Consider the following 20,166-nt stretch of genomic DNA (forward strand, 5'->3'; position numbering starts at 1 on the left):
ACAGAAAATGGAGAAACGTAGCGACAATCTGGAGAAAAGTGGGTCGAAGATCAGCCAGGTTAACCGGCAGCTGAGGAGAAGTTATGATGTCATTTACATTTCAAAATCAAGAAGCCATTCATTTACGAATGTTTTTGCACATTAGTTTACATATTTAAATGTTCAAACATTAAGGTTTGAATGAGGCAAAATAACATGCTTTTTCTCTCAAATATATTGTTATAATCATTTGTTTCAGATGTACTGTAATTATTTTCTGTATAAAAATTAATTTGGTGTTCAAAAAGTCTTTTTTCAAACTTGAGTCTTGAAAAAGAGGGGGTCGTCTTATAATCAGGGCCGTCTTATATTCGGGCCAAGACGGTAACTACTGCAGCTCGCGTGTGTGCATGTGAGTGCGTGTGTGCGCGCGTGTGCATGTGCGAGATGTGGCTCTTTGCAGTAACACAGTAAAAAAAATTGGCGCTTAGTCTCTGACTGTTTGGCCACCCCTGTTATGCACATTGAAAGCAATGAGTGAGCTTTATTCGTTTTTTTTTTCTGTTATTTCTCACATTGTTAATTGTAATTTAATACTTGATCAAGCAACAATGACATCCACTGTAAATAGTCAGCTGTGCGGGTGTGTGATTATTTGCCCCATCAGTCTATTCATCTGCCATCTTCCATTAAGTTAAGCCTCCAGTGCTGCCACTGGATCCTGGTGAAGAGACTGAGCAGTCTTCCTGGAGATGGCACAGGTGTCCGACACTGCCTTGATGGAATAAGAAGTGACTGGAGTCATATGCCTCATTGCCCTAACATTTCCTTGAGCAATTTCTAACAGATTGCACTCTTAACACACTCACATTTTTATGAGGTGCTCTCATTTTCATTTCTGTATTCCAATAGATAATGCATATTTTAGGTCAATAATAATAACATGAAGGGTGCTGGCCCAGGAATATTTTATACCACAAAGCACCTTATTTCTGTTTACTCGTAAATTCCAAGCTGGTGACCTATCACCATAATTTTGAATGAGTTAACTTCATATTGACTAGGTTGAGTGCAATTTCTGCTCAGAAAGGACGCACACAAAGACCATTGTATTCTCGTGCAACGAATATATGTCAGTGTCTTTAGAAGTGATGCCAACATTTCACACTGGAAATGTGCAAGCTTAATTCTTCAGAAATATCTGCATATGTAGGCAGAGAATCAGGTTGGAGGCTAACTAATTTAGTTAGCAGCAATCAGGAAAGTTTACCGAAATCAACTATGTGAAGATGCTTCTGTAATGATGGAAATTTCATTTCAGCCACTGAGACTGCAGCCAAAATGCGCACACATGCAGACAATTTCTCAGTGTGTGAAGGTAAAAATTTGATCTGGTTTCATGACTGCATGTTTTTATGCTCATTCTGCAGTCTCTTAATGGTTGAAAGTCGTCGTCTTTTTACACTGCTTTTGCAAGTCTCTTCATTCTGTGTGGTTCTCCTGTTGCAATGAGAGAGCGCTGTCTCCTTATCCATGGATGCTTTCGGATATAATCTCCAAGATCAGTCTTCTTCACACCAACGGTTTGGAAACTCAAGAAAGAGCTCCAGATATTCGCGCGTAGGACTAGAATGATGACATGCGTTTTGCTAATGAGAAAAGTCAAGGGGTCTGTCTGAGATTTTTCTTTTTTTTTTTTTTTTTTTTTTTTTTTTTTTAACAAAATGAGAAGAGAGAGGTGGATGCTGATGGGGAACAAGAGCTAGCGAAAGGTGCCAAATCAGACGATACTGATGATGAAAATGCCAGTAAGACATTGTCCGAGCAGTAGGTAAAGAAAAGGAAAAAAAAAAACCTCCTGCTGTCAATCACAACGGCTGAAATTAAGCTGCTTAATTTTTAAAACAAAACAGAATTATGTCCGATGTTAGGGCAAGCCGGTACACTGATACTGTGCAACAATGGTTCCCAACCTTTTTTTTGGCTTGTGTATGCCCAAACCTTTTTGTCACACCAGGAGTACCCCCTGACTCATACACATTTGATGATTCTCCAAAAGCAGAACCAAACACAACTGATTATTAAATGAAAATCTTTTTATTTTGCTTCCTTAATCTGAGAATGTCATTCTTCAGTGTTCTTTGTTTATTTTATTTTTTTTAACCCACCGTATTTTTCGCACTATCAGGCACTTCGGTGTATAAGGCGCACCTTTAATGAATGGCCTATTTTAAAACGGTTTTCATATATAGGGCGCTATAAGGCGCATAGAATAGAAGCTAAAATAGTGTCTGCAGTTTCGTTATGCATCCACTAGATGGAGATACGCTAAAGAAATACAATGCAATACAATACAGCTTTATTTATATAAAGCTTTCACAACCGGGGTTGATATTGCCTTCTGCCTTACAGAACATTTACATCCAAGAAATCAGAATACTGATCAATATATAAGGCACATCGGATTATAAGGTGCACTCTTGGCTTTTGAGAAAATTGGATGCCTTTAGGTGCACCTTGTAGTGCGCAAAATATGGTATATGAAACATAACAACAAATACGGTGTCATGAAAATAATAATATATAAAGAAAATATAACTATAATATAAAGAAAAAAATAGGTATCAAAAAAATGAAAAATCCTTCCTTTGTTATATGTAACTCATACAATTTACACACACAAAAAAAAGAAAAGGAGCCCCTTTGACAAAGTTCCTTTTAAACGAGCATCCATCCATTGTCTATTTAACCTTTAAATATCAGGAACAAAACACTGATGAAAAATATTTTTCAGACCCACGACAGAAGGTTTACTTATTTTTCATCAGCCGTCTGGGCTTGAATGAGACTTGAGGTGACAGGCGGCTGTTGTGATTTTGGCGTGGGTTATTGATCTTGGTCATAAATTCATGTACCTCCTACAAAGGCTTTATGTACATCCAGGGGGATGTGTTCCCCTGGTTGGGAGACACTGCTTTGGAAGATCTATTCAGTATCAGTGTAGAGGGACCAGAATTGATTGATGATGATGCTGGGCAGGATGTGAAGCTGTAGTTTTTCTTAGTTGAAGCCCCAATATAAAAGTAGATTGCACACGCTTCATGCCATTTGTCTCAATTTTGCAGCTCACTTTCAGCAGGTTTGATGTCACAGCTGCTTCCCTGAACATCCTCGAATGCTTCTTAGTGGACAATGTTAGTGGATAAAATGCTGGATAGTTCTGTTTCATAAATATATCTTGAACAATATGTACAGTATTTCAATCATGAGCTGTATTTAGTCTGTGAACATTCTGGAGCCCCTGACTGCAGTGAGTAGCAACGCCAACGGACAACTCATTTGGCAGTAAACATGTTAGCTTTTTATCCGCTTCATTAGAGGAGCTGAGCAGGCAATTATCACAGCTGTACATTTTGCCGAGTCAGTGTAGCTAATCAGAATATACCACAAGTCCCTCAACTGGGTCATCCGGTAGAAGTCTGCCATTCACGATTATGTTACACCTTGTAAAGCATAGATACTGTAGGCTGAGGATAATAACGGTATTAAAAGTACTGAAGTGGATTTGTCAGAAAATTGGCCAAATTAAGTGACTGGCCTTATAAAACACAGATTGGCATCGGTCCTGAATACATTGCTGCCCATGGAATATTGACCCAATAGAGTTCTGGGGTCAGCAGCCCAGAGTTCAAAGCAAACATGTTACAGTATTTGGCTGTTATACTGCATGAAAATAATGCATCTGAATAATGAAGTTAGCTCCAAGTGTAAATGCTTTTTAAATCCTGGTTCATAACTATGCTTTTCTCTCATACCTATGATTGGTCTTTTGGAGCATTTCTATCATAATTTTCCCCCAAAATGTTATTTTTGCGCTGTACACTCTTAGAATAATCTTTGTAAAATACTTTTTAATCTCTTTAATTCACCTTTATATGTTGTATTTTGGTTTGAAATTCTCTCCTGCCTTGTGTATGAAATGCAATTATATAACTAAAGCTGCCCTGCCTTGCCCTCGTTTTCAGTTTTTGTTTGAAGGTTTCAGTTGGCAGCAGACCCTTTTCAATGGCTTTTTTTTTTTTTACACTCGCTTTGCCATTATTAAGAATAGGCAGCAGACCCTTTTCAATGGCTTTTTTTTTTACACTCGCTTTGCCATTATTAAGAATATGCACGTTATTGCTGTGTAAAACCTAATTAGTGCAGTGAACCTTATGCAGAATATATGCAATTGCATATATGCTTATCTTATATTTTATATTGCATTCTCTGTTGTGTACAGTTCATTTTTAAATGACTTTGTGCATGCAAATACTACATGTTTTTCTACTTTCTTCCCACCAAATTTTTTCTGCTGTAAATTGGGAGTTCCTCCCTTGTGAGACAAAGGTTTTCCTATCTTATCTTAATAATGCTTTCATGATAACAACAGTGTCAATCCAAAACAATTATTTCTCCAAGACAGAGGATATGCCATGAAACCATATAGTTGATCATTGCGAAACATGATGAAACCACACAACACTCATCCACAAAATATCCCTGATTGCGACACAGTATGTGAAGTCGGCATTAAATGTATCTGGTACAGTATTGGTACCACCTGCTGTTTAATGGGAGCGTGTGTGTGTGTGTGTTTAAAAGTATGTGTGTGCGCATGAGTGCTGGGGTGGCTAGTCTCCAGCTCCTCTTTGCCCTCCCCTGTATGCACAGAAGAGAGTGCTTTGTCTGCGCAGACCGTCTTTTTATCTTTATATTGTAGGGATACCCTGGTACTTCACTGTCCCATTTCTTGTACATGTGCCGCAGGGGAGATGCACATGAGTAGCCAGTGTTTCCTGTCTCCCAAATAAGGCTACTTGTATTCTATGCAAAAAGTCAGACTACAGGCACTTTTCCATTACGGGTTCTTAAACGGCCCGAACTGTGCCCTGTTCCCGCTTGACCTGGCCTGGACGTTATTACTTCTCCATCTTATTTCTGTAGCAAGCTTTGTGTTACTTGACTGACCTCATGCGGTGTGTGACGCCCCAAAAGAGGTGGGCAGGATTTGCTCTGATTCACTATCTATCTATCTATCTATCTATCTATGTGTGTAATTTAGCCATAGGCTGCATGCTCTGCATAGATAAATTACCCCAAAAAGTTATTACAAAATATATATATATTTTTTTTTTTGACAAAATAATTGACATAGGCGGTACGGTAGTCATCTGGTTAGTACGTCTACCTTACTGTGCAGCGGTGTGGAGTTCGATTCCGGCTCCGGCTTTCCTGTGTGAAGGTTGCCTGTTCTCCCCGTGCCTGCGTGGCTTTTCTCCGGGTACTCCGCTGACCGCGCACATTCCAAAAACATGGCAGGTTAATGGAACACTCTAAATTGTCCCAACGTGTGAGTGTGAGTGTCAGTTTGAAAGGTTGTTTCCAATACAATACAATACATCTTTATTTATATCACGCTTTCGCAACAGCTGCAGCTGTCACAAAGCACTTTACAAAACAGTTAACATAAAATAACAATATAACACAATGTGTGCCCCGCCTACTTTCTGAAGACAGCTGGGATATGTTATAACTGTTCACTTTACCATAAGAAAGTGAAATATCATTGTTTCGCCTCACCTCAAACTGAGACATTGCTGAAGTGAATAGATGCTCTTGCAGCTACCTAAACTGTGAAAAAAACGATGTGTTGAATTTACTCAATTTTATTTTGTCAAGCGGCTGCACACAATAGAATCATCTGGATTTTGACAATTCATTATTTTTTTATGAAGGTGTATAGGCTGCTTAAAAAATGTATCTGGATCCAGAAAATGTGATTTTGTGCAGCCCCTTGACGAAATCAAATTGAGTAAATTCAACACACCATTTTTTTCCAGTGTAATCTTCACTACAGTGGCTAGAGACAAGGGTATGAGAATTAGATCACAGAGCGCTCTTTGCTTCGCTTGTATTCAGCCTCCTTTCCCTTACCAAGATAATAAAACCGTAGTTTAGCTCTTTTACTGCAATAAGGAGTTGTCCGTGTCCTCTGCATTTTCTTGGGATAATGACTCTATGATGATAATGACTTGGTGCTACTTGGAGGCCTCAAGAGCAGTCCACTGTCATCCTGATTGGCTCCGCTATCTCAATATAACACAGCTCATCGGCTCCATTTGTATCCCACCAGGAACTGAATGATTAAAGCGAGTCATTTTACAATACCTACTGCATCTGAGTAAAAACTTCAATAAATGCCAACTGCCATGTTTTTTTTAAATTACATTTTAAGTAGATGTACTGGAAATGAAACAGTATGAAAATAAATGAAATAATTACCGTGATGATAATGATCATGTCATCCTCATGTTCCTAAAAGACATAAAAACAATGCACCTCTACCATTGGCAGACATTTTATTATGATTATTAACTCATTCAATGCCAAAATGTAAAAATACGTTTTGGGTCTTTTTTTTAATTTAAAAAATATTATTAAAGGGCGTCGCGAAAGAAGAGGGTTGAAGCTTTGAGTCACCGTGCTCCTAGTAAAATATTTTTTTTCCAAACCCTACACGAAGGAAATACAATAATAATAATATTAATATTAATAATAATAACTATTATGGCTGTCACAAATGTATATGTTTAGAATTTATTTTTCCATTGATTATTTGTGGTGGGTTTTCTCAGGCTACTAGGGTTTTCTCCCGAATTACAAAAAACACTGACTTGTCCATTGGTGTGAATGTGAGTGTGAATGGCTGTTTGTTTGGATGTGCCCTGTGATTGACTGGCAATCATTTTGGGTGCCCCATAATTGCATTGGGGCCAGGTGGGGCAGTGAGCTACAAGCCCCAGGAGTGGAACCGCACTGCTTGGCATGTAACAACATTCCAGTCAAACACTTCATGAGACAGCAGACATTTGTAATACATCCTCACCCTAAAAGTGAAATGTCTCAGGTGCTGTTTGGTTTGTGGATATTACTTTGCCACCAGCATTGCGTGCATGTTATTGGTAAATGTGTTTAAATTGAAACTGTGTTGGAGGTCACACCATTTTTGTTGTCATTGTACAAGTGATGGCTTGTTGTCTTTAAAATTACACTTATTCCTCTGTTCGATTATTTCTAAAATTTCTTGATTTTTATATTGCTGATTATTTTTAGGGCAGCGACGAAGGTGACGTGGACAAGAATAAATGTTGCACACTGTGTAACATGTCCTTCACATCAGCTGTGGTTGCACAGTCACACTACCAGGGAAAAATCCATGCCAAGAGGCTAAAACTGCTACTTGGGGATCAGACCGCCATCACAACCAAAGGTATCGGCTTTTTTTTTCATTTTACATAAATGTACTGTGGTTTTATGCAACATGCATTGGAATTTTGTCATGGGGTTATTTTTAATCTCCACACAAATGAAGGGCAAAAAATATAGCACCAGTGTTATTTATTGTGCAGGGCTCCACAAGTGCAACACAGCAAAGAGTTATAAAGAAAGTGAAAAAAAAATTACCAAAACACTCAACGGAGTTTCACACTGACATCCTTGTTCTGTCAATGCAAATGCACTTATTGGGCGTAGCTTGGCAGTAGTACGCAACACCCCGACGACCCAGTACCGGTCTGAGAACCTTGCTTTATTAGGCCACAGAGATATATTAAAAAAAAACAAAACAAAACAAAACAAAAATCTTTTGCGGCGCATATGTGCCCTGATTGTACATCAACACGCCAAGAATGTGATAGACGGTTGCCGGTCCATGAAATATTGGACCATGAACCGGGCCATGGAAGAAAAAAAGATTGGAGACCGCTGCCCTACCATACCATGTGACACCCACACACCCAAACATTTGTTGCATTTGTGGTACCTCAAATATCTAAACAATGCTTTCCTGCTAAATAGCAACCTAAACAACACAAAAAGGCCACTTGGATTTCAAAATAACAGTTTCTTGCAAGATAAACACTGCGCTGATGCATAACCAATACATGAAGTTTTCATGAACGTTGAAATGTGTGTGTGTGTTTGTGTGCCTGTGTGTGTGTGTGTGTGTGTGTGTGTTTGTGTGCCTGTGTGCATGTGTACGCGTGTTCCTCATCTTTATTTGATTTGAAAACGCTCTGTTGTAGAGTTAGCTGACGGTATTCATGCATGTACTCAACACCACACTGCTTGCACACGCCACCTCACGACGTCGGCACCACACCCCACACCCACTGACACACTGTGTGGACTAAGATCTGATCAATGCCACTCCTGCCATCTCCTGGTGATTTGTCATACTGAAATAATTCCCATAGCCTCGATACTGACTGAGGAGGTGCGCGAAGCCCTTTATTATTAATTAAAAAAATAAATAAATAACGCCCAAAACGTATTTCTACATTGTAGCACTAAATGATTGGGTTTTTGGAAACTTATTTTGACGTTTTGGCATTAAATCAGTTAAACTTTTCTGGTTCATGGAGAATTACCATCAGACAAAACAAATAATGAGCATTTTCACGTGGTTGAGTTGGCAACAAACAGTCACGAGAGAAAATATGCCTTAATTCTTCTATTCTCCCAGTGTCCAACATTTTTTGTTAGAATTTGCACTAAGGGCAGCACGGCGAGCGACTGGTTAGCGCATCTAGTTTGCATGTTCTTCCCGTTCCTTTGTGGGTTTTCTCCGGGTACTCCAGTTTCCGCCCATATTCCAAGGCAGGTTAATGGAACACTCGAAATTGTCCTTTGGTGTGAGTGTGAGCGCGTCTATGAGTGTCCTGTGATTGGTTGGTAACCGGTTCAGAGTGTCCCCCGCCTACTGCCGAAGACAGCTAGGATAGGCTCCGGCATGCCCGCGACCCTCGTGAGGATAAGCGGATTAGAAAATGGATGGATGAATTTGCACCTTAATGTAATTTTTGTTGCTCTGCTCATGCGACCTGTTCAAATGGTTTTGGAAGTAAATTATGAAAATTTTCAACAGCATGATAAAAAAACATACAAACCAAACAAAAGGAGTGAAAACAATGCATCTTGATTTTTCTCATTGCTCTTTGTGGAGGTAATTAAACATCCTCTTTTCATCACATGGTTCAAGGAAGTCAATGTCTTTGTTTTGACAAAAATGCAATCATTGTCTTTTCATTAACTGAATAATGAGCCTTGTAGTCATCTACTAAATGCAGGTTTAGACAGCTAATGATAGTTCAACTAATGGCAGACATGATTGTTTCCCAAAACAAAAGAGCGTTTAAAACAAATAACTGACTGCAGAGCGTCGAGTTTTGAATTTTTTATGCAAATGATGGCTAACATTTAGCAAAAATGTAAGCCATGCTATTGGCTGTCTTTGCCCCTTGTCTGAGAGAAATACAGCCTTTACGAATGTCATCTGTGGTCAATTCTACAGCAGCGGCTGCAGTTCATGGTCAGCAAATTAAAACCAAAAATGAAAGGCAACAACTCAGATACTACACCCACTGTATTTGTGTTGTGTAGTGTTGTCTCCAACAATCTATTCATTGCTGAGAAATTCCCAGGGAAACAAGCTAAAAGGTGTGTCATTCTCTCCAAAACTATTGGCAGAGCGGTGATGCTAATTACTTTAGTTTTTTACCGATGCTAAATGAGAAGATGCAAATCACTCATTAGCAAGTAGAGTAGGAAGACAATGTTGGATTCCGCCAAAAAGCCCAAACACAAAAATTGTCCTCTTACAGACTCATGAGACAAAACATTTATGAATGTGATGGGATGGGTTAAAGCTTTGCGAAAGAAAAGAAATGCTCATGACAAGCATGAACATGAAAAGTTCACTTTTGAAACTCAATGGTGGTAGAGTCATCTCTCACTGCTTTGTGTTTTACATTTTGCTCGTCCACTGCGTTTGCACTTTTTTAGTCCAAATTTTGCTACGATTAATTTTTCCACACGGAGTGTGACTGCAGAGCAATATATGTGAGCCAGGGGAAAACAGCGCGTAATGGACACAGAATGTCCAAAGTTTGGGATAATTTCGCACTTAATAAAAGAAGCCAAAGTGCATTTGCAATGTGCCTCTTGCAAGGTACACCCATCTTAAGTGACACAACTGCAAGTTCAAGGTAACTGTATCATCAGCAAATTTCATACAGCATACCACCGCTAGTTAGAATGGTAATCCCTCCAATGGTGGTAAGGATAGACACAGTCACTCACTGGTGCACTTTCAACCACTTTATGGAACTAAGGTAACAAAAAAAAAACAAAAAAACAAAACACACAAGCACATCTGCATGCACTTACACCCCCTTGGCAAAATAAATATTTGGTCATTTGCGGAGTTCATCTAAAAAGTAGCACAGGAGTGGCGACTGGCGACTATTTTTACATGATTTACGCCATCATTTTGGGTAGATAGTCCCCGTTAAAACTTATTCACAAAAATTTTGAAATTGATCGGGCAACAAATTCAGGTAATTAGAATTACATTTTTACATGCATTATAATCTGCTAGGGCACGGCACAGAGCTTTAGGGACCTAAAAGATAGCTATGCCCACTGTCCTTTTACTCAGGCATTTGAAATGTGACTGCCGGTATGTTCACTGACCCATATAGCACAAGCTGATATGCATTATATTTTTTTGGTTAAATCAAATCAAAGCCAGGCAATGAAACATTTTGCGTCTTAATTACATAATGTTTTACGGTCGGGACATGCAACATTGATCATTATTTATTACCATTTGGGTGTTGCCATGTGCACTGCAATTTGTTCTCTGTGGAGCGCAGTTCCCAGACTCTGGTCTGATGCGAATTGTCAAGTCTGGAGGCACAATAGCTCCCGCAAATGCCACTTCCTTTAACATCAGCATCTTAGCTTGGGGAGGCATTTCCCCCCTCACATTCATTGAATGAGAAGGGATTCAGGGATTGTGATTCCAAAAATCTTGTAGCTTTTTGGAATTGTTCCGAATGTTTGACTCAACATTTCGGCATATTAAAACAGACAAGCCGTCCAAGTCAAATTAGTGTTGCAAGCAAAGAAGTGAAATTACAAAGGAATTACCCCCCAAAAGTGTATTTTGCGCTGAGAACTGCGTCTCATTTTTACGACACTCTGATTTTATCCAATCTGCTCTTAGGCTCTGAGCAAGGAAAGTTAGCATTTCTTTATGTCATGACAAAAGGCTAGCTCTCTTTCGAGAGCCGGTGTTTCCTGCAGCGGAGGAGATCTGCCTCGATGGGGTGGAGGTTGGAATTTCGAAACATAGTTCATTTGAGTTGGAGGCTGTTTGTTTCTTTCGTTTGAACAGGCTTTCAACAAATGGAGCTTTCCCGCTAGCTCCATTTTGACCCCTCTGCATGGGTTAAATTAAGTAAATTCTCTCATCTCACAGTGACGCAGCAGTCAAGGAAGTCAGTCTATTGCCAGTCTTTGATTCAAATTGTACATAATGGCATGCCATTTAAACTTTTCAGCAGCACTGGACTCACTTAGGGCACAAGTGAGAGAAAAAAAAAAAAAACAAGCGACTGCAGTGAGAGGGGGTTCTCATTTACACTCACTGGACTTCTGATACCATAAGACAGCAGGAATAGATTTGTGTTGGGCCGCACATTCACTCACAGACGGTTACAGGAATTGAGCATATAGCGCCTTTTGGACCTGTAGAGCCCTCGCTGCAAAACAGTATTTGTTCAGGTTGACCATGGTAACCATGCATTAAGACACAAGTGGGCAGCAACCGGAAGAAAGGATTCTGTATTCCATTCGTCAAGTAGAATTTAGTTTTTCCTCTTTGGGCATTTAATGGAGATAACAGCTCAGACTCTTTTTTTATTCCATTCGTCAAGTAGAATTTAATTTTTCCTCTTTGGGCATTTAATGGAGATAACAGCTTATTTTTCACTTGACTGCATGAGTAGGGCCATCGACATTGTTGCTTGGCAGCTGATCAGAGCATATTAAAGCTCTTACACCTCACTGTCAGTTGCTGGCCGGCTTGCACTTTAAAAGGCCAACATATAGAGAAGAGTGTGTTGCCGTTGGTGTTTTGAATCTTCTGGATTCATTGCTTTTTGGTGAAAATAAACTACAGGAGTGCCTTGAGATACGGGTGCCTTGATTAATGAAATTTTGACAATAAAACACTTATTTTAATCTGGGCTTGCAACCGGTAGTGGCTGGGAATTGGTGCACTGACCGGGAATCGAAAGTGTGCCGTCTGCGTGAAAAGCAGCAGCGGAGACAATCCATTAATAAACAGTAACAGGAAAACAATGACCTCGATTGGTATTGGATTAAGTAGTAATTGATCAATTCAAGTAAACTATAGTTGGCCTTGGCTTACACTTCCTTGAAATTCTGTCGCTTGAACAATGTAGTATAAACCACACTTTGAGCTACCTATCAGTTCACAATGAGATGCATGTAAGCATTGCAAAGAAAACAAAGCAACAAAAAAAAAGATGCAATTACTTTTTGCTGCAAAGCTAATACAAAGTGTAATACAATGTTTTGTCCTGCTTTTCCAAAGAGACATCTCCCAGTCCTGTAAAAGGCTCTCCAGACACGTCCCCCATGACCTCCCCCCGACACCGACGCGACTCGGATCGCTACTGCCAACTATGCAATGCTTGGTTCAACAACCCGGGCATGGCTCAACAGCATTATGATGGTAAAAAGCACAAGAAAAATGCTGCCCGAGCAGATCTGCTGGAGCAGCTGGGCAAGACTGTGGACATGGGGGATATGAAAGGTAGGGAAGCTTGACTGACCATTGTATTTCCTGTCTCTAGTCTAAGTTGCATGCATCAATTTTAGACTGATAGTGATATTTTAAAGCTCTTGTCAAAATACTAGTAGTGCATGCATCGCCAACTCAATCAGTTTACCTGCCTCTAGCGATCAGCTTATTTGTAGAACTCTGGATGTGATCAATATTTTTATACATTACACTACATTACAATTCAATCCATCTTTATTTAGATGGAGCTTTCACAACCGCTGCAGCTGTAACAAAGCGCTTTACAGAACATTTAACATTTATAACTAAATACGGTATTGTAACAAAACACATGACATGACACATGGACAGTCATGCAATCATAACCATATACCTCTTGTTGTTTGAAGCAGTTCTAGATGAAAGAGGAGAGAATCAAAGTGTCCTTTCACCAGTAGATCAGAGACGTCATGCTCAAAATGTGCACACGTCTGCTCCAAACTAAGTTTGAAAATAAGCAAGAAGCTATAGCGTCCATTGAAGAAAAAAGAGATTGGTTCACTTCTCCTGTCCCATGTAAATCCACTTCAATTCCAAGCGCCGACTCTCAGTTCCAAATACACACGCCGACGCTCCTTTCTCCTCATCCTCAGCTCCAGCAGCCCACCATCCAGCTGCACCAACGCAGACTGTCCAACAGCGCCCAAATCGCTGATGAACAAAACGGGGCTGTTACAGGCTCCAAAACCACAAGCGCCGCGGGGGCTGCCCAAAGTTGATCGTCAAATCGCGCCGACATTTCTCCCCACCAAAATCAGTGCTGGTACACGCGTGCTGTCGAGGAAGGCGCAACCATCAAGCACAGATTCTTCTTCTTTGACAAATATCGCTGAAAACAGTCCACAACGGCACCACACGAAAGGACAACAAACACCATATATGACAAAATTAAAGAAAAAAGCAACAAAAAAAGCAGAGCTCTTGAAGAGCTCTCACAGTCTGCTGTCAACTATGGCGCCATCTTGATTGACATTTTGACATTTGAATCACATCCCAATCGACGTTTCAAGTCTCAGGCTTAGATAATAACAGACTTATGGGCAGAATGTAATGCATGTGCTGTGTCTTCCCCTTGTATCTTTTATGACAACAGGCAGTTGTATTCCAACGTCAATGAGCACATGTAAAAATAATATGCCCAATGCATATTAATATATAATTTTTAACAAATATAGAGAAAATTTAACTCCTCATGTGGAAAGATGTCATATCCGCAGCAGTGAGAGCTTCTGCTTTTTTAATAACTGAGGGCCATGGTCTCAGACTCAGAGGTGCTTATTCTCATCCGTTCGTTTCACGCTCGGTTGAGAACAACTCCCAGAAGAGTTGAAGGTCAAAGCTTAATAATGCCAACAGATACACATCACCAGGAAAAAAAAACAAAAAAAACAAAACAGACATCAACATTTAGGTCAGCAAATCCTGGGGTCTTGTTTACAAGTGAGGGAAGATTGGAGCGGGAGATCTACAGCTGGCTCAATACCAGCATCTGCTGTGATGTGGCCTCGACTCTGCATCGGTCTGTTGTAGTAAAAAAAAGATTGATTGGATGAGCTATGTTCCCATCCTCACCTGTGGTCTCAAGCTGTGGGTTGTTACCAAAAGAAAAAGATCACATATAAAAGCGGCCAGAATGAGTTTCCTCCTCTCAAGGTAAAGTGAGAAGATACTCTAAGTCATTTTGGAGAGGCTCATAGGAGAGAAGCTTCTCCTTCGTATCAAGAGTGGACAGAGGTTGTGGCTTGGTCGTCTGGTTTGGATTTTGTCCTGGACGCCTCCCTGGTGAGGCGCTACGGACTTGTCCCACCGGGACACGCTGCAGAGTCGATATGTCTCCCGGCTGGCATGGAAGCAAGATCCCCAATCTAGTGTTCTTTCGTTAGGCTGAAATGACTGATGCGCATTTCTGTTTGAAATAAAGACATCTGTTTTCTGTGTCAGGCTCAATTTAATCTAGTCTGTTCAAGAGTCTCAATAACCTCAGTCAGGACTGTGAGAAAATACTACCCTAGTGTTTGCAGTCTATTTAGTGGAGAACCTGTGAAAGTAGACTTGTAAAGGAGTGCTTGTTTTCTAGTGTTTTGAGTGTTTTTGTTTTGATGTGAATTAGTGAAAGTGTATTTCCCAGAAGAGCAATCTGATCTTAAATAAAACCATCATAGGCACTCCCACACTCCCCCGTCGAAAAAAAATTATTTTCAGGCGCTTCGAAAATGGAACTGCATGTATCTGTATTTATTTAACAAAGGTCATTTACACAACACCGGATGGATGGAAATAACTGTATAACTATGGACAATGTAATGGAGCCAGCCTAGTTACGCTCTCTAAAATGTGCATTGGGAGAAAAAAAAATCTAATGAATCACCATCGTAGTAGTTCGGCACTGCAGCTTAGGTTGGCTTCCGAAAATAATCTTTTTGCAGCGCCATACTAAACTCTGAATATTCTTACAACTGTACGCAGCTTTGCCCAACATGAAGTCATGTTTCTAAGCGAAAATACACACAAAGACACACACAAAAAAATAGCACCAAGGGCGCTATGACGAGATGACCACTATGCCTGCTGGGGAGTCGATGCATTTTGAGCTGTCGATGCTTCTGAGACCCAGAAATGGGCGCTTTACCCTATGTTGCCAGTCCGTCTTCCTTCCCTGACCTGGGTAACCCTCCGTCATCATCCGTCTGTCCTTATTCATATAAGAATTCCGGTTAATCATTGTCCTTTTAAAGTACTTAGGTCCCAGTCCGCACCCCACCACCCGAGCTCGACAAAAAAAAAAAAGCGTCCGTGCATGACACCGTGGGAGTGAGGCATGGAAATGAATACCCTAAAGACGAGACTTACCTTACTTTGCTCCATTCATTCACGTAGCACTGCCAAGCCCATCTTGAATGGCGCCCTTTGCGACAACCACAAGAAAGTACCAACCGGTATTATCATAGACAACGTTTACATTACATATACAAAGACACTTTGAATACGTCGACACCTCAGCCGCAAGAATTATGGCGAAATATCAAACTTTACGTGCTGCACTATTCATTAATGACACACATTAATTCTCTTGCTCTTATCAATTCATAATGAAGTGCTAAATCCTGCCAGCCAACCCAAGCCAGCATGTATTGACGAAATAATCCAGTGAGCACAATTGCTAGGTGGCAGCCGTCTGTTTGTTTTGTGACTGTTTGTGTGTGTGTGTGTGTGTGTGTGTGTGTGTGTGTGTGTGTTGGGGGGGTTAAAGGAAGCAGCTGCTGCTGCTGCCAAAGCACTTTTCTCTCCATCTTCATCTTCTTTGCCATTTTTATCCCTTTTTCTGGTTTATCTGATGCTGCTTTTCCCTCAATCTGACCCCAGCATCATCCTCTCAATCTGCTCAGCATGTTGATAAAATGAACAGCCTGACTCTGCAGATGTACATGTGATGAAATATTCAGGAGCTCCTATGATAGAAGTTCCATCACCATGGAATGTGCTGCTTTGTTGTAGAAATTGTCATCCATGAAAAGGTGGAAAGGTAAAATGAGAAAGTATAGCGGAACAGTCACCATCATGGGTACACCGTGACTATTTTGTTCATATTTTTGACGTGGAACAGGGGTCATCGTTGACCATACAACTCATTGTTTCAAGAAGCAACTCACCAAGTGACAGTTCTGTGGAAAATATTTTTTCTTGGGATGATTTCTCTGTCATTTCTCTTGGTTATCAAATGTTTACTTGTCTTTCTGTGAAGTCATTTTATAATAATATCCATCCATCCATGCATTTTCTGATCCACTTATCTTCACAAGGGTCGTGGGGCGTGCTGCAGCCTTTCTCAGCTGTCTTCAGGCAGTAGGCGGGGGGACACCCTGAACTGGTTGCCAGCCAATCGCAGGGCATTTTAAAATAATAATAATAATAGTAATAGTTTGCGATTGGGACGTGAATATGGCAAGATTTTGTTTGAATTTGCATTTCATAGTGTCTGATCACCCGTTTCTTTGACACAGCATCAGGAGGTGAATGAGCAGACTCAATGAGGTTTCAATAGTGAGGAAAAGCCCAATCAACATTTTACCCATTTCATTTTAAGCATATGATCATTATTGATCAATAGTACTGTTAGTACTTAAAATCATGAGCATGTTTACCTGAATTGTCACGAGTAATTTAGTTGTGGAATGTAATAAAGGTGAAGTAAATTTTACTCAATGTATTTTTAAGTATTCCACAACTTTTGAATTAAGGTACTGAAAATATATTCTTAAAATTTACGAAATGAAAGTGGCTGCAAATTAATACCCGGCATTTATTGGGTAGATTTAAGAATTAAGAATCAAATTGATGAGTGTTTTGTGTGTCACTCTTCTAGCACAAGAAAAAAATGACAAGGAGAAAAAAATCAATACATGTCCGTACTGGGCTTTAGTTGATGTCACATGACGACAGCTCTAGTGGCGGAACAATTCCTATTTCAGAATTGCAAATTTGCGCAGTTGCTACCTGCATTATTGAGAGATTTTCTGATGCATACACCCGAATGAACCCATCTGAAACCCAAGTCAACGCTGCTTTGCTCGTCTACATTTAGCCACAAAATGTCGGAAAATGTGCCTGTGCTTCAGAAGTCGCACTCTTTAAAACACAGTCATTGATGATGAATGAAAGCAAAACGCAATGGACGTCTCTACGTAATAGAATTCAAGTGAACCAGGCCTTTCCCAAATAATGCTTTCCACATCAACAATATATGGCTGTTATTTAAAGAGAAAACAGCAATAGAACGTGTGGAACACTCGTTGGTGATGTCACTTCCATCCATTACCTCGGCAGAGAGAAGAGTGGTACATTACTTGATGGCTGCTGTCTGAAGCATCTTTTTTGGGTGTGTCCCAGAGGACGATTTCAGCCCGAGTAGCACCACAAAATGCTCCTTCACAGCTTCCCTTCAGTTCAGAAAGAAAACTCTTTCCCAAGAAAGTTTTTTTTTTTTTTTTAACCAAATGGGAAAAACAACACTCAGAACCGTTTTTATATAATTATGTTAAAATACATCAATGAAATATGTAGAATGCACCATAAGCAATGCAGATGAAGATTCATTTACCCCAAACTTTAATATGACATAAAATGTGATTTTATATACGTAACACTTCTTCATATTAAGTACAAGGATCACAGTAAGTACTGTATGTCCCAGCTGACTCGGGGCAAAAGACACCCTGTCAATATCTCTGCATGTACAGACAAAACATCCAGTGACAATCCCACTTGCACCTAGAGCCAATGTAGGATTTTCAGTGACTCGGGCATGCATCCATTTGGAATGTAAGAGGAAGCCAGAGTACCCAGAGAAAGCTCCACAGAGCAAGGCCTCCCACTCCCATGATCTATTACATTGAGAAATGGATTCTAAATCATTGTCACCACATTCCCGTTTCTTTCTAACAAACCTTGGCGAAAAAAAAAAAAACATTTTTTACTCAACCTTTGTACAATGCATGCAGGAGAGTGACCCCCGCAAAATTCATTTAGAAGGAACTGCCAAAAAATCCCCACATGCGGATGATGTTGGCCAGGGTTCACCGCTATGAAATGGGCACTTTGAGACCGCCTTCCAACCGGATCGTTCGCGTCTGTGTGTGGACCTCCACGCCTTCCCATAGCTTTACCGCAACCAAGGTGTCCATTTTTAAAAATATATGAAAGATGATGATCATAATAAGGTGTTAAATGAAGGGATTGTTACTGTAATACAGAAGGTTTGATGCATGCTGTTATATATCCAGTATATATATATATATATATATATACTGTATATATATATGAATTAAATATGATGAAATCCACCAAACTTGTCACAGTCTGCTTGCACCTCGATCAAATTAATCAAAATCACAGTCTTCTCTCTGCGTCCAAACTTATACTTTCTTTCAGCAAGCATAAATTCAGTATGTTTCCAATATGTCACACATAAAAAAAAAAAAAAAAAAGTGACCTCGGTCCGCCGGAACACCAAGCATGGTGAAGTGCAGTCGGCCAAATTCCAAAACGTGCGAAAGGAGCACCTACACGAAAATCAAGATACACGTTTTTACGCCCGACCGCATGTGGGCTGTCAATGTAAATGGACCCCAAGTAGTTTTTTGTGTCTGTGTCTATTTTGTGACTTTATTCTTTTGGGTAGTTGAATGTAAGTACTGATGGAGGCGAGGGGAGGGGGCAGGTTGTTGTGGACACGGCGGGGTCCTTTTCCCGTCCTCTGCTCCCCCCAGGTCCTCCGCGTGTTCGTTTGAATTCGGGCTGAGGTGAGGTGTGAAATCAGAGGCTGGAAATCGAGAAGTTCTTGCAAGAAGCTTTATCTGAACGTTCAGGGCACCAGTGTGACACAAAAGCAATCGTTGTGGTCAAAGCACAAATGCGCAAAGGCAACATCTCTAGACAAGTCTTATATATGCTAAGCAGGGCGTAACTCCTAATGGATATCTCCCTTTCAGTTTCTGGATGACCGCTCTAATATTCTAATGTTCTTGGCTTCTTATCATTTCTTAATGGAATCATCAAATACTTTTATTTTCGAAAGACACAAAACATAGTGGCAGTGCTTTAATGTTGCAACATTTTAGCTTTTCTTCGAAGTCGTCTTAATGCTGGCTTCCACGAAAACCAAAATTGTTTGCAGGGCCTTCGCTTTTGGTTGGAACAAGGCTGCAAGCACAAAACCGCAAGTCAGCCAAGAGATGCATTTACAGCTTTGTCTGATCTATGTCTGCAAGGGGTATTAACATTATTTTCCGTTGCTAAGGCAGTTCAAGTCAAGGTCATACCATAAGGTTCAAGTGGCGGTCACATTACAAGGTTCAGAGTAAGGTCAAGCTGTAGTCAAAGTCTGTCTGTCCGCAATGAGTAGTTTAAGCTAAACATGCAAACAGATAAATGATGGCTTCAGTACTTAGGTGAACTGTTTTTTTTTTCATGAATTTTTCCATGTACTGTAAGTTGGTTAAATACATTCAACAATAAACGCTGGATTTGCTGCTCATGTGTCATGCCCAATGAATTCTTCACAAAAACTAAGGTCAAAACAAGTTGAGATAATATTGTAGTTTTAGTCATCTATCATTTATGTCACTTATTCAGGGTTCAAGGACTAATTGGGTAAAAATTGTGGCGCACCCATCGCTGATCACTCAAACACAGGACTGACACATGGGATTAACCACAGTCAAAAGTGATATTCTATTAGGACGTCAAAGAGTATTGATAGCAAAAAGTAAAATCTTGCTTCTTGCTGTCTTGACTTCACGCGTCAATCAACGTCAATGACAATAGGGGACGCTGGAGCTTGCTCGGATGCTTCACATTTGAGCGTGATATGGATTGACAACTAGCTTGAATGCGCCTTCAGACTAGTTTTATGATGCAGGTGATTCAGTGTCCAT

The 20,166-nt window shown here is 40.2% G+C and overlaps 1 protein-coding gene across 3 annotated transcripts in view; it reads left to right on the plus strand.

Annotated features, from left to right (window-relative positions):
- zmat4a (zinc finger, matrin-type 4a) overlaps positions 1–20,166 on the plus strand; it is a 73,749-nt gene that overhangs the window by 31,117 nt on the left and 22,466 nt on the right. For all 3 annotated transcript variants that reach the window (XM_019885350.1, XM_019885349.1, XM_019885348.1), the window contains exons 4-5: positions 7,135–7,291; positions 12,485–12,706. In XM_019885350.1, coding sequence (XP_019740909.1) covers positions 7,135–7,291; positions 12,485–12,706 — 379 coding nt within the window. The remainder of the gene's footprint in view (positions 1–7,134; positions 7,292–12,484; positions 12,707–20,166) is intronic.

Source organism: Hippocampus comes, unplaced genomic scaffold (genome assembly GCF_001891065.2).
Source record: "Hippocampus comes isolate QL1 unplaced genomic scaffold, H_comes_QL1_v1.1 scaffold45, whole genome shotgun sequence".
Classification (NCBI taxonomy): Eukaryota; Metazoa; Chordata; class Actinopteri; order Syngnathiformes; family Syngnathidae; genus Hippocampus; species Hippocampus comes.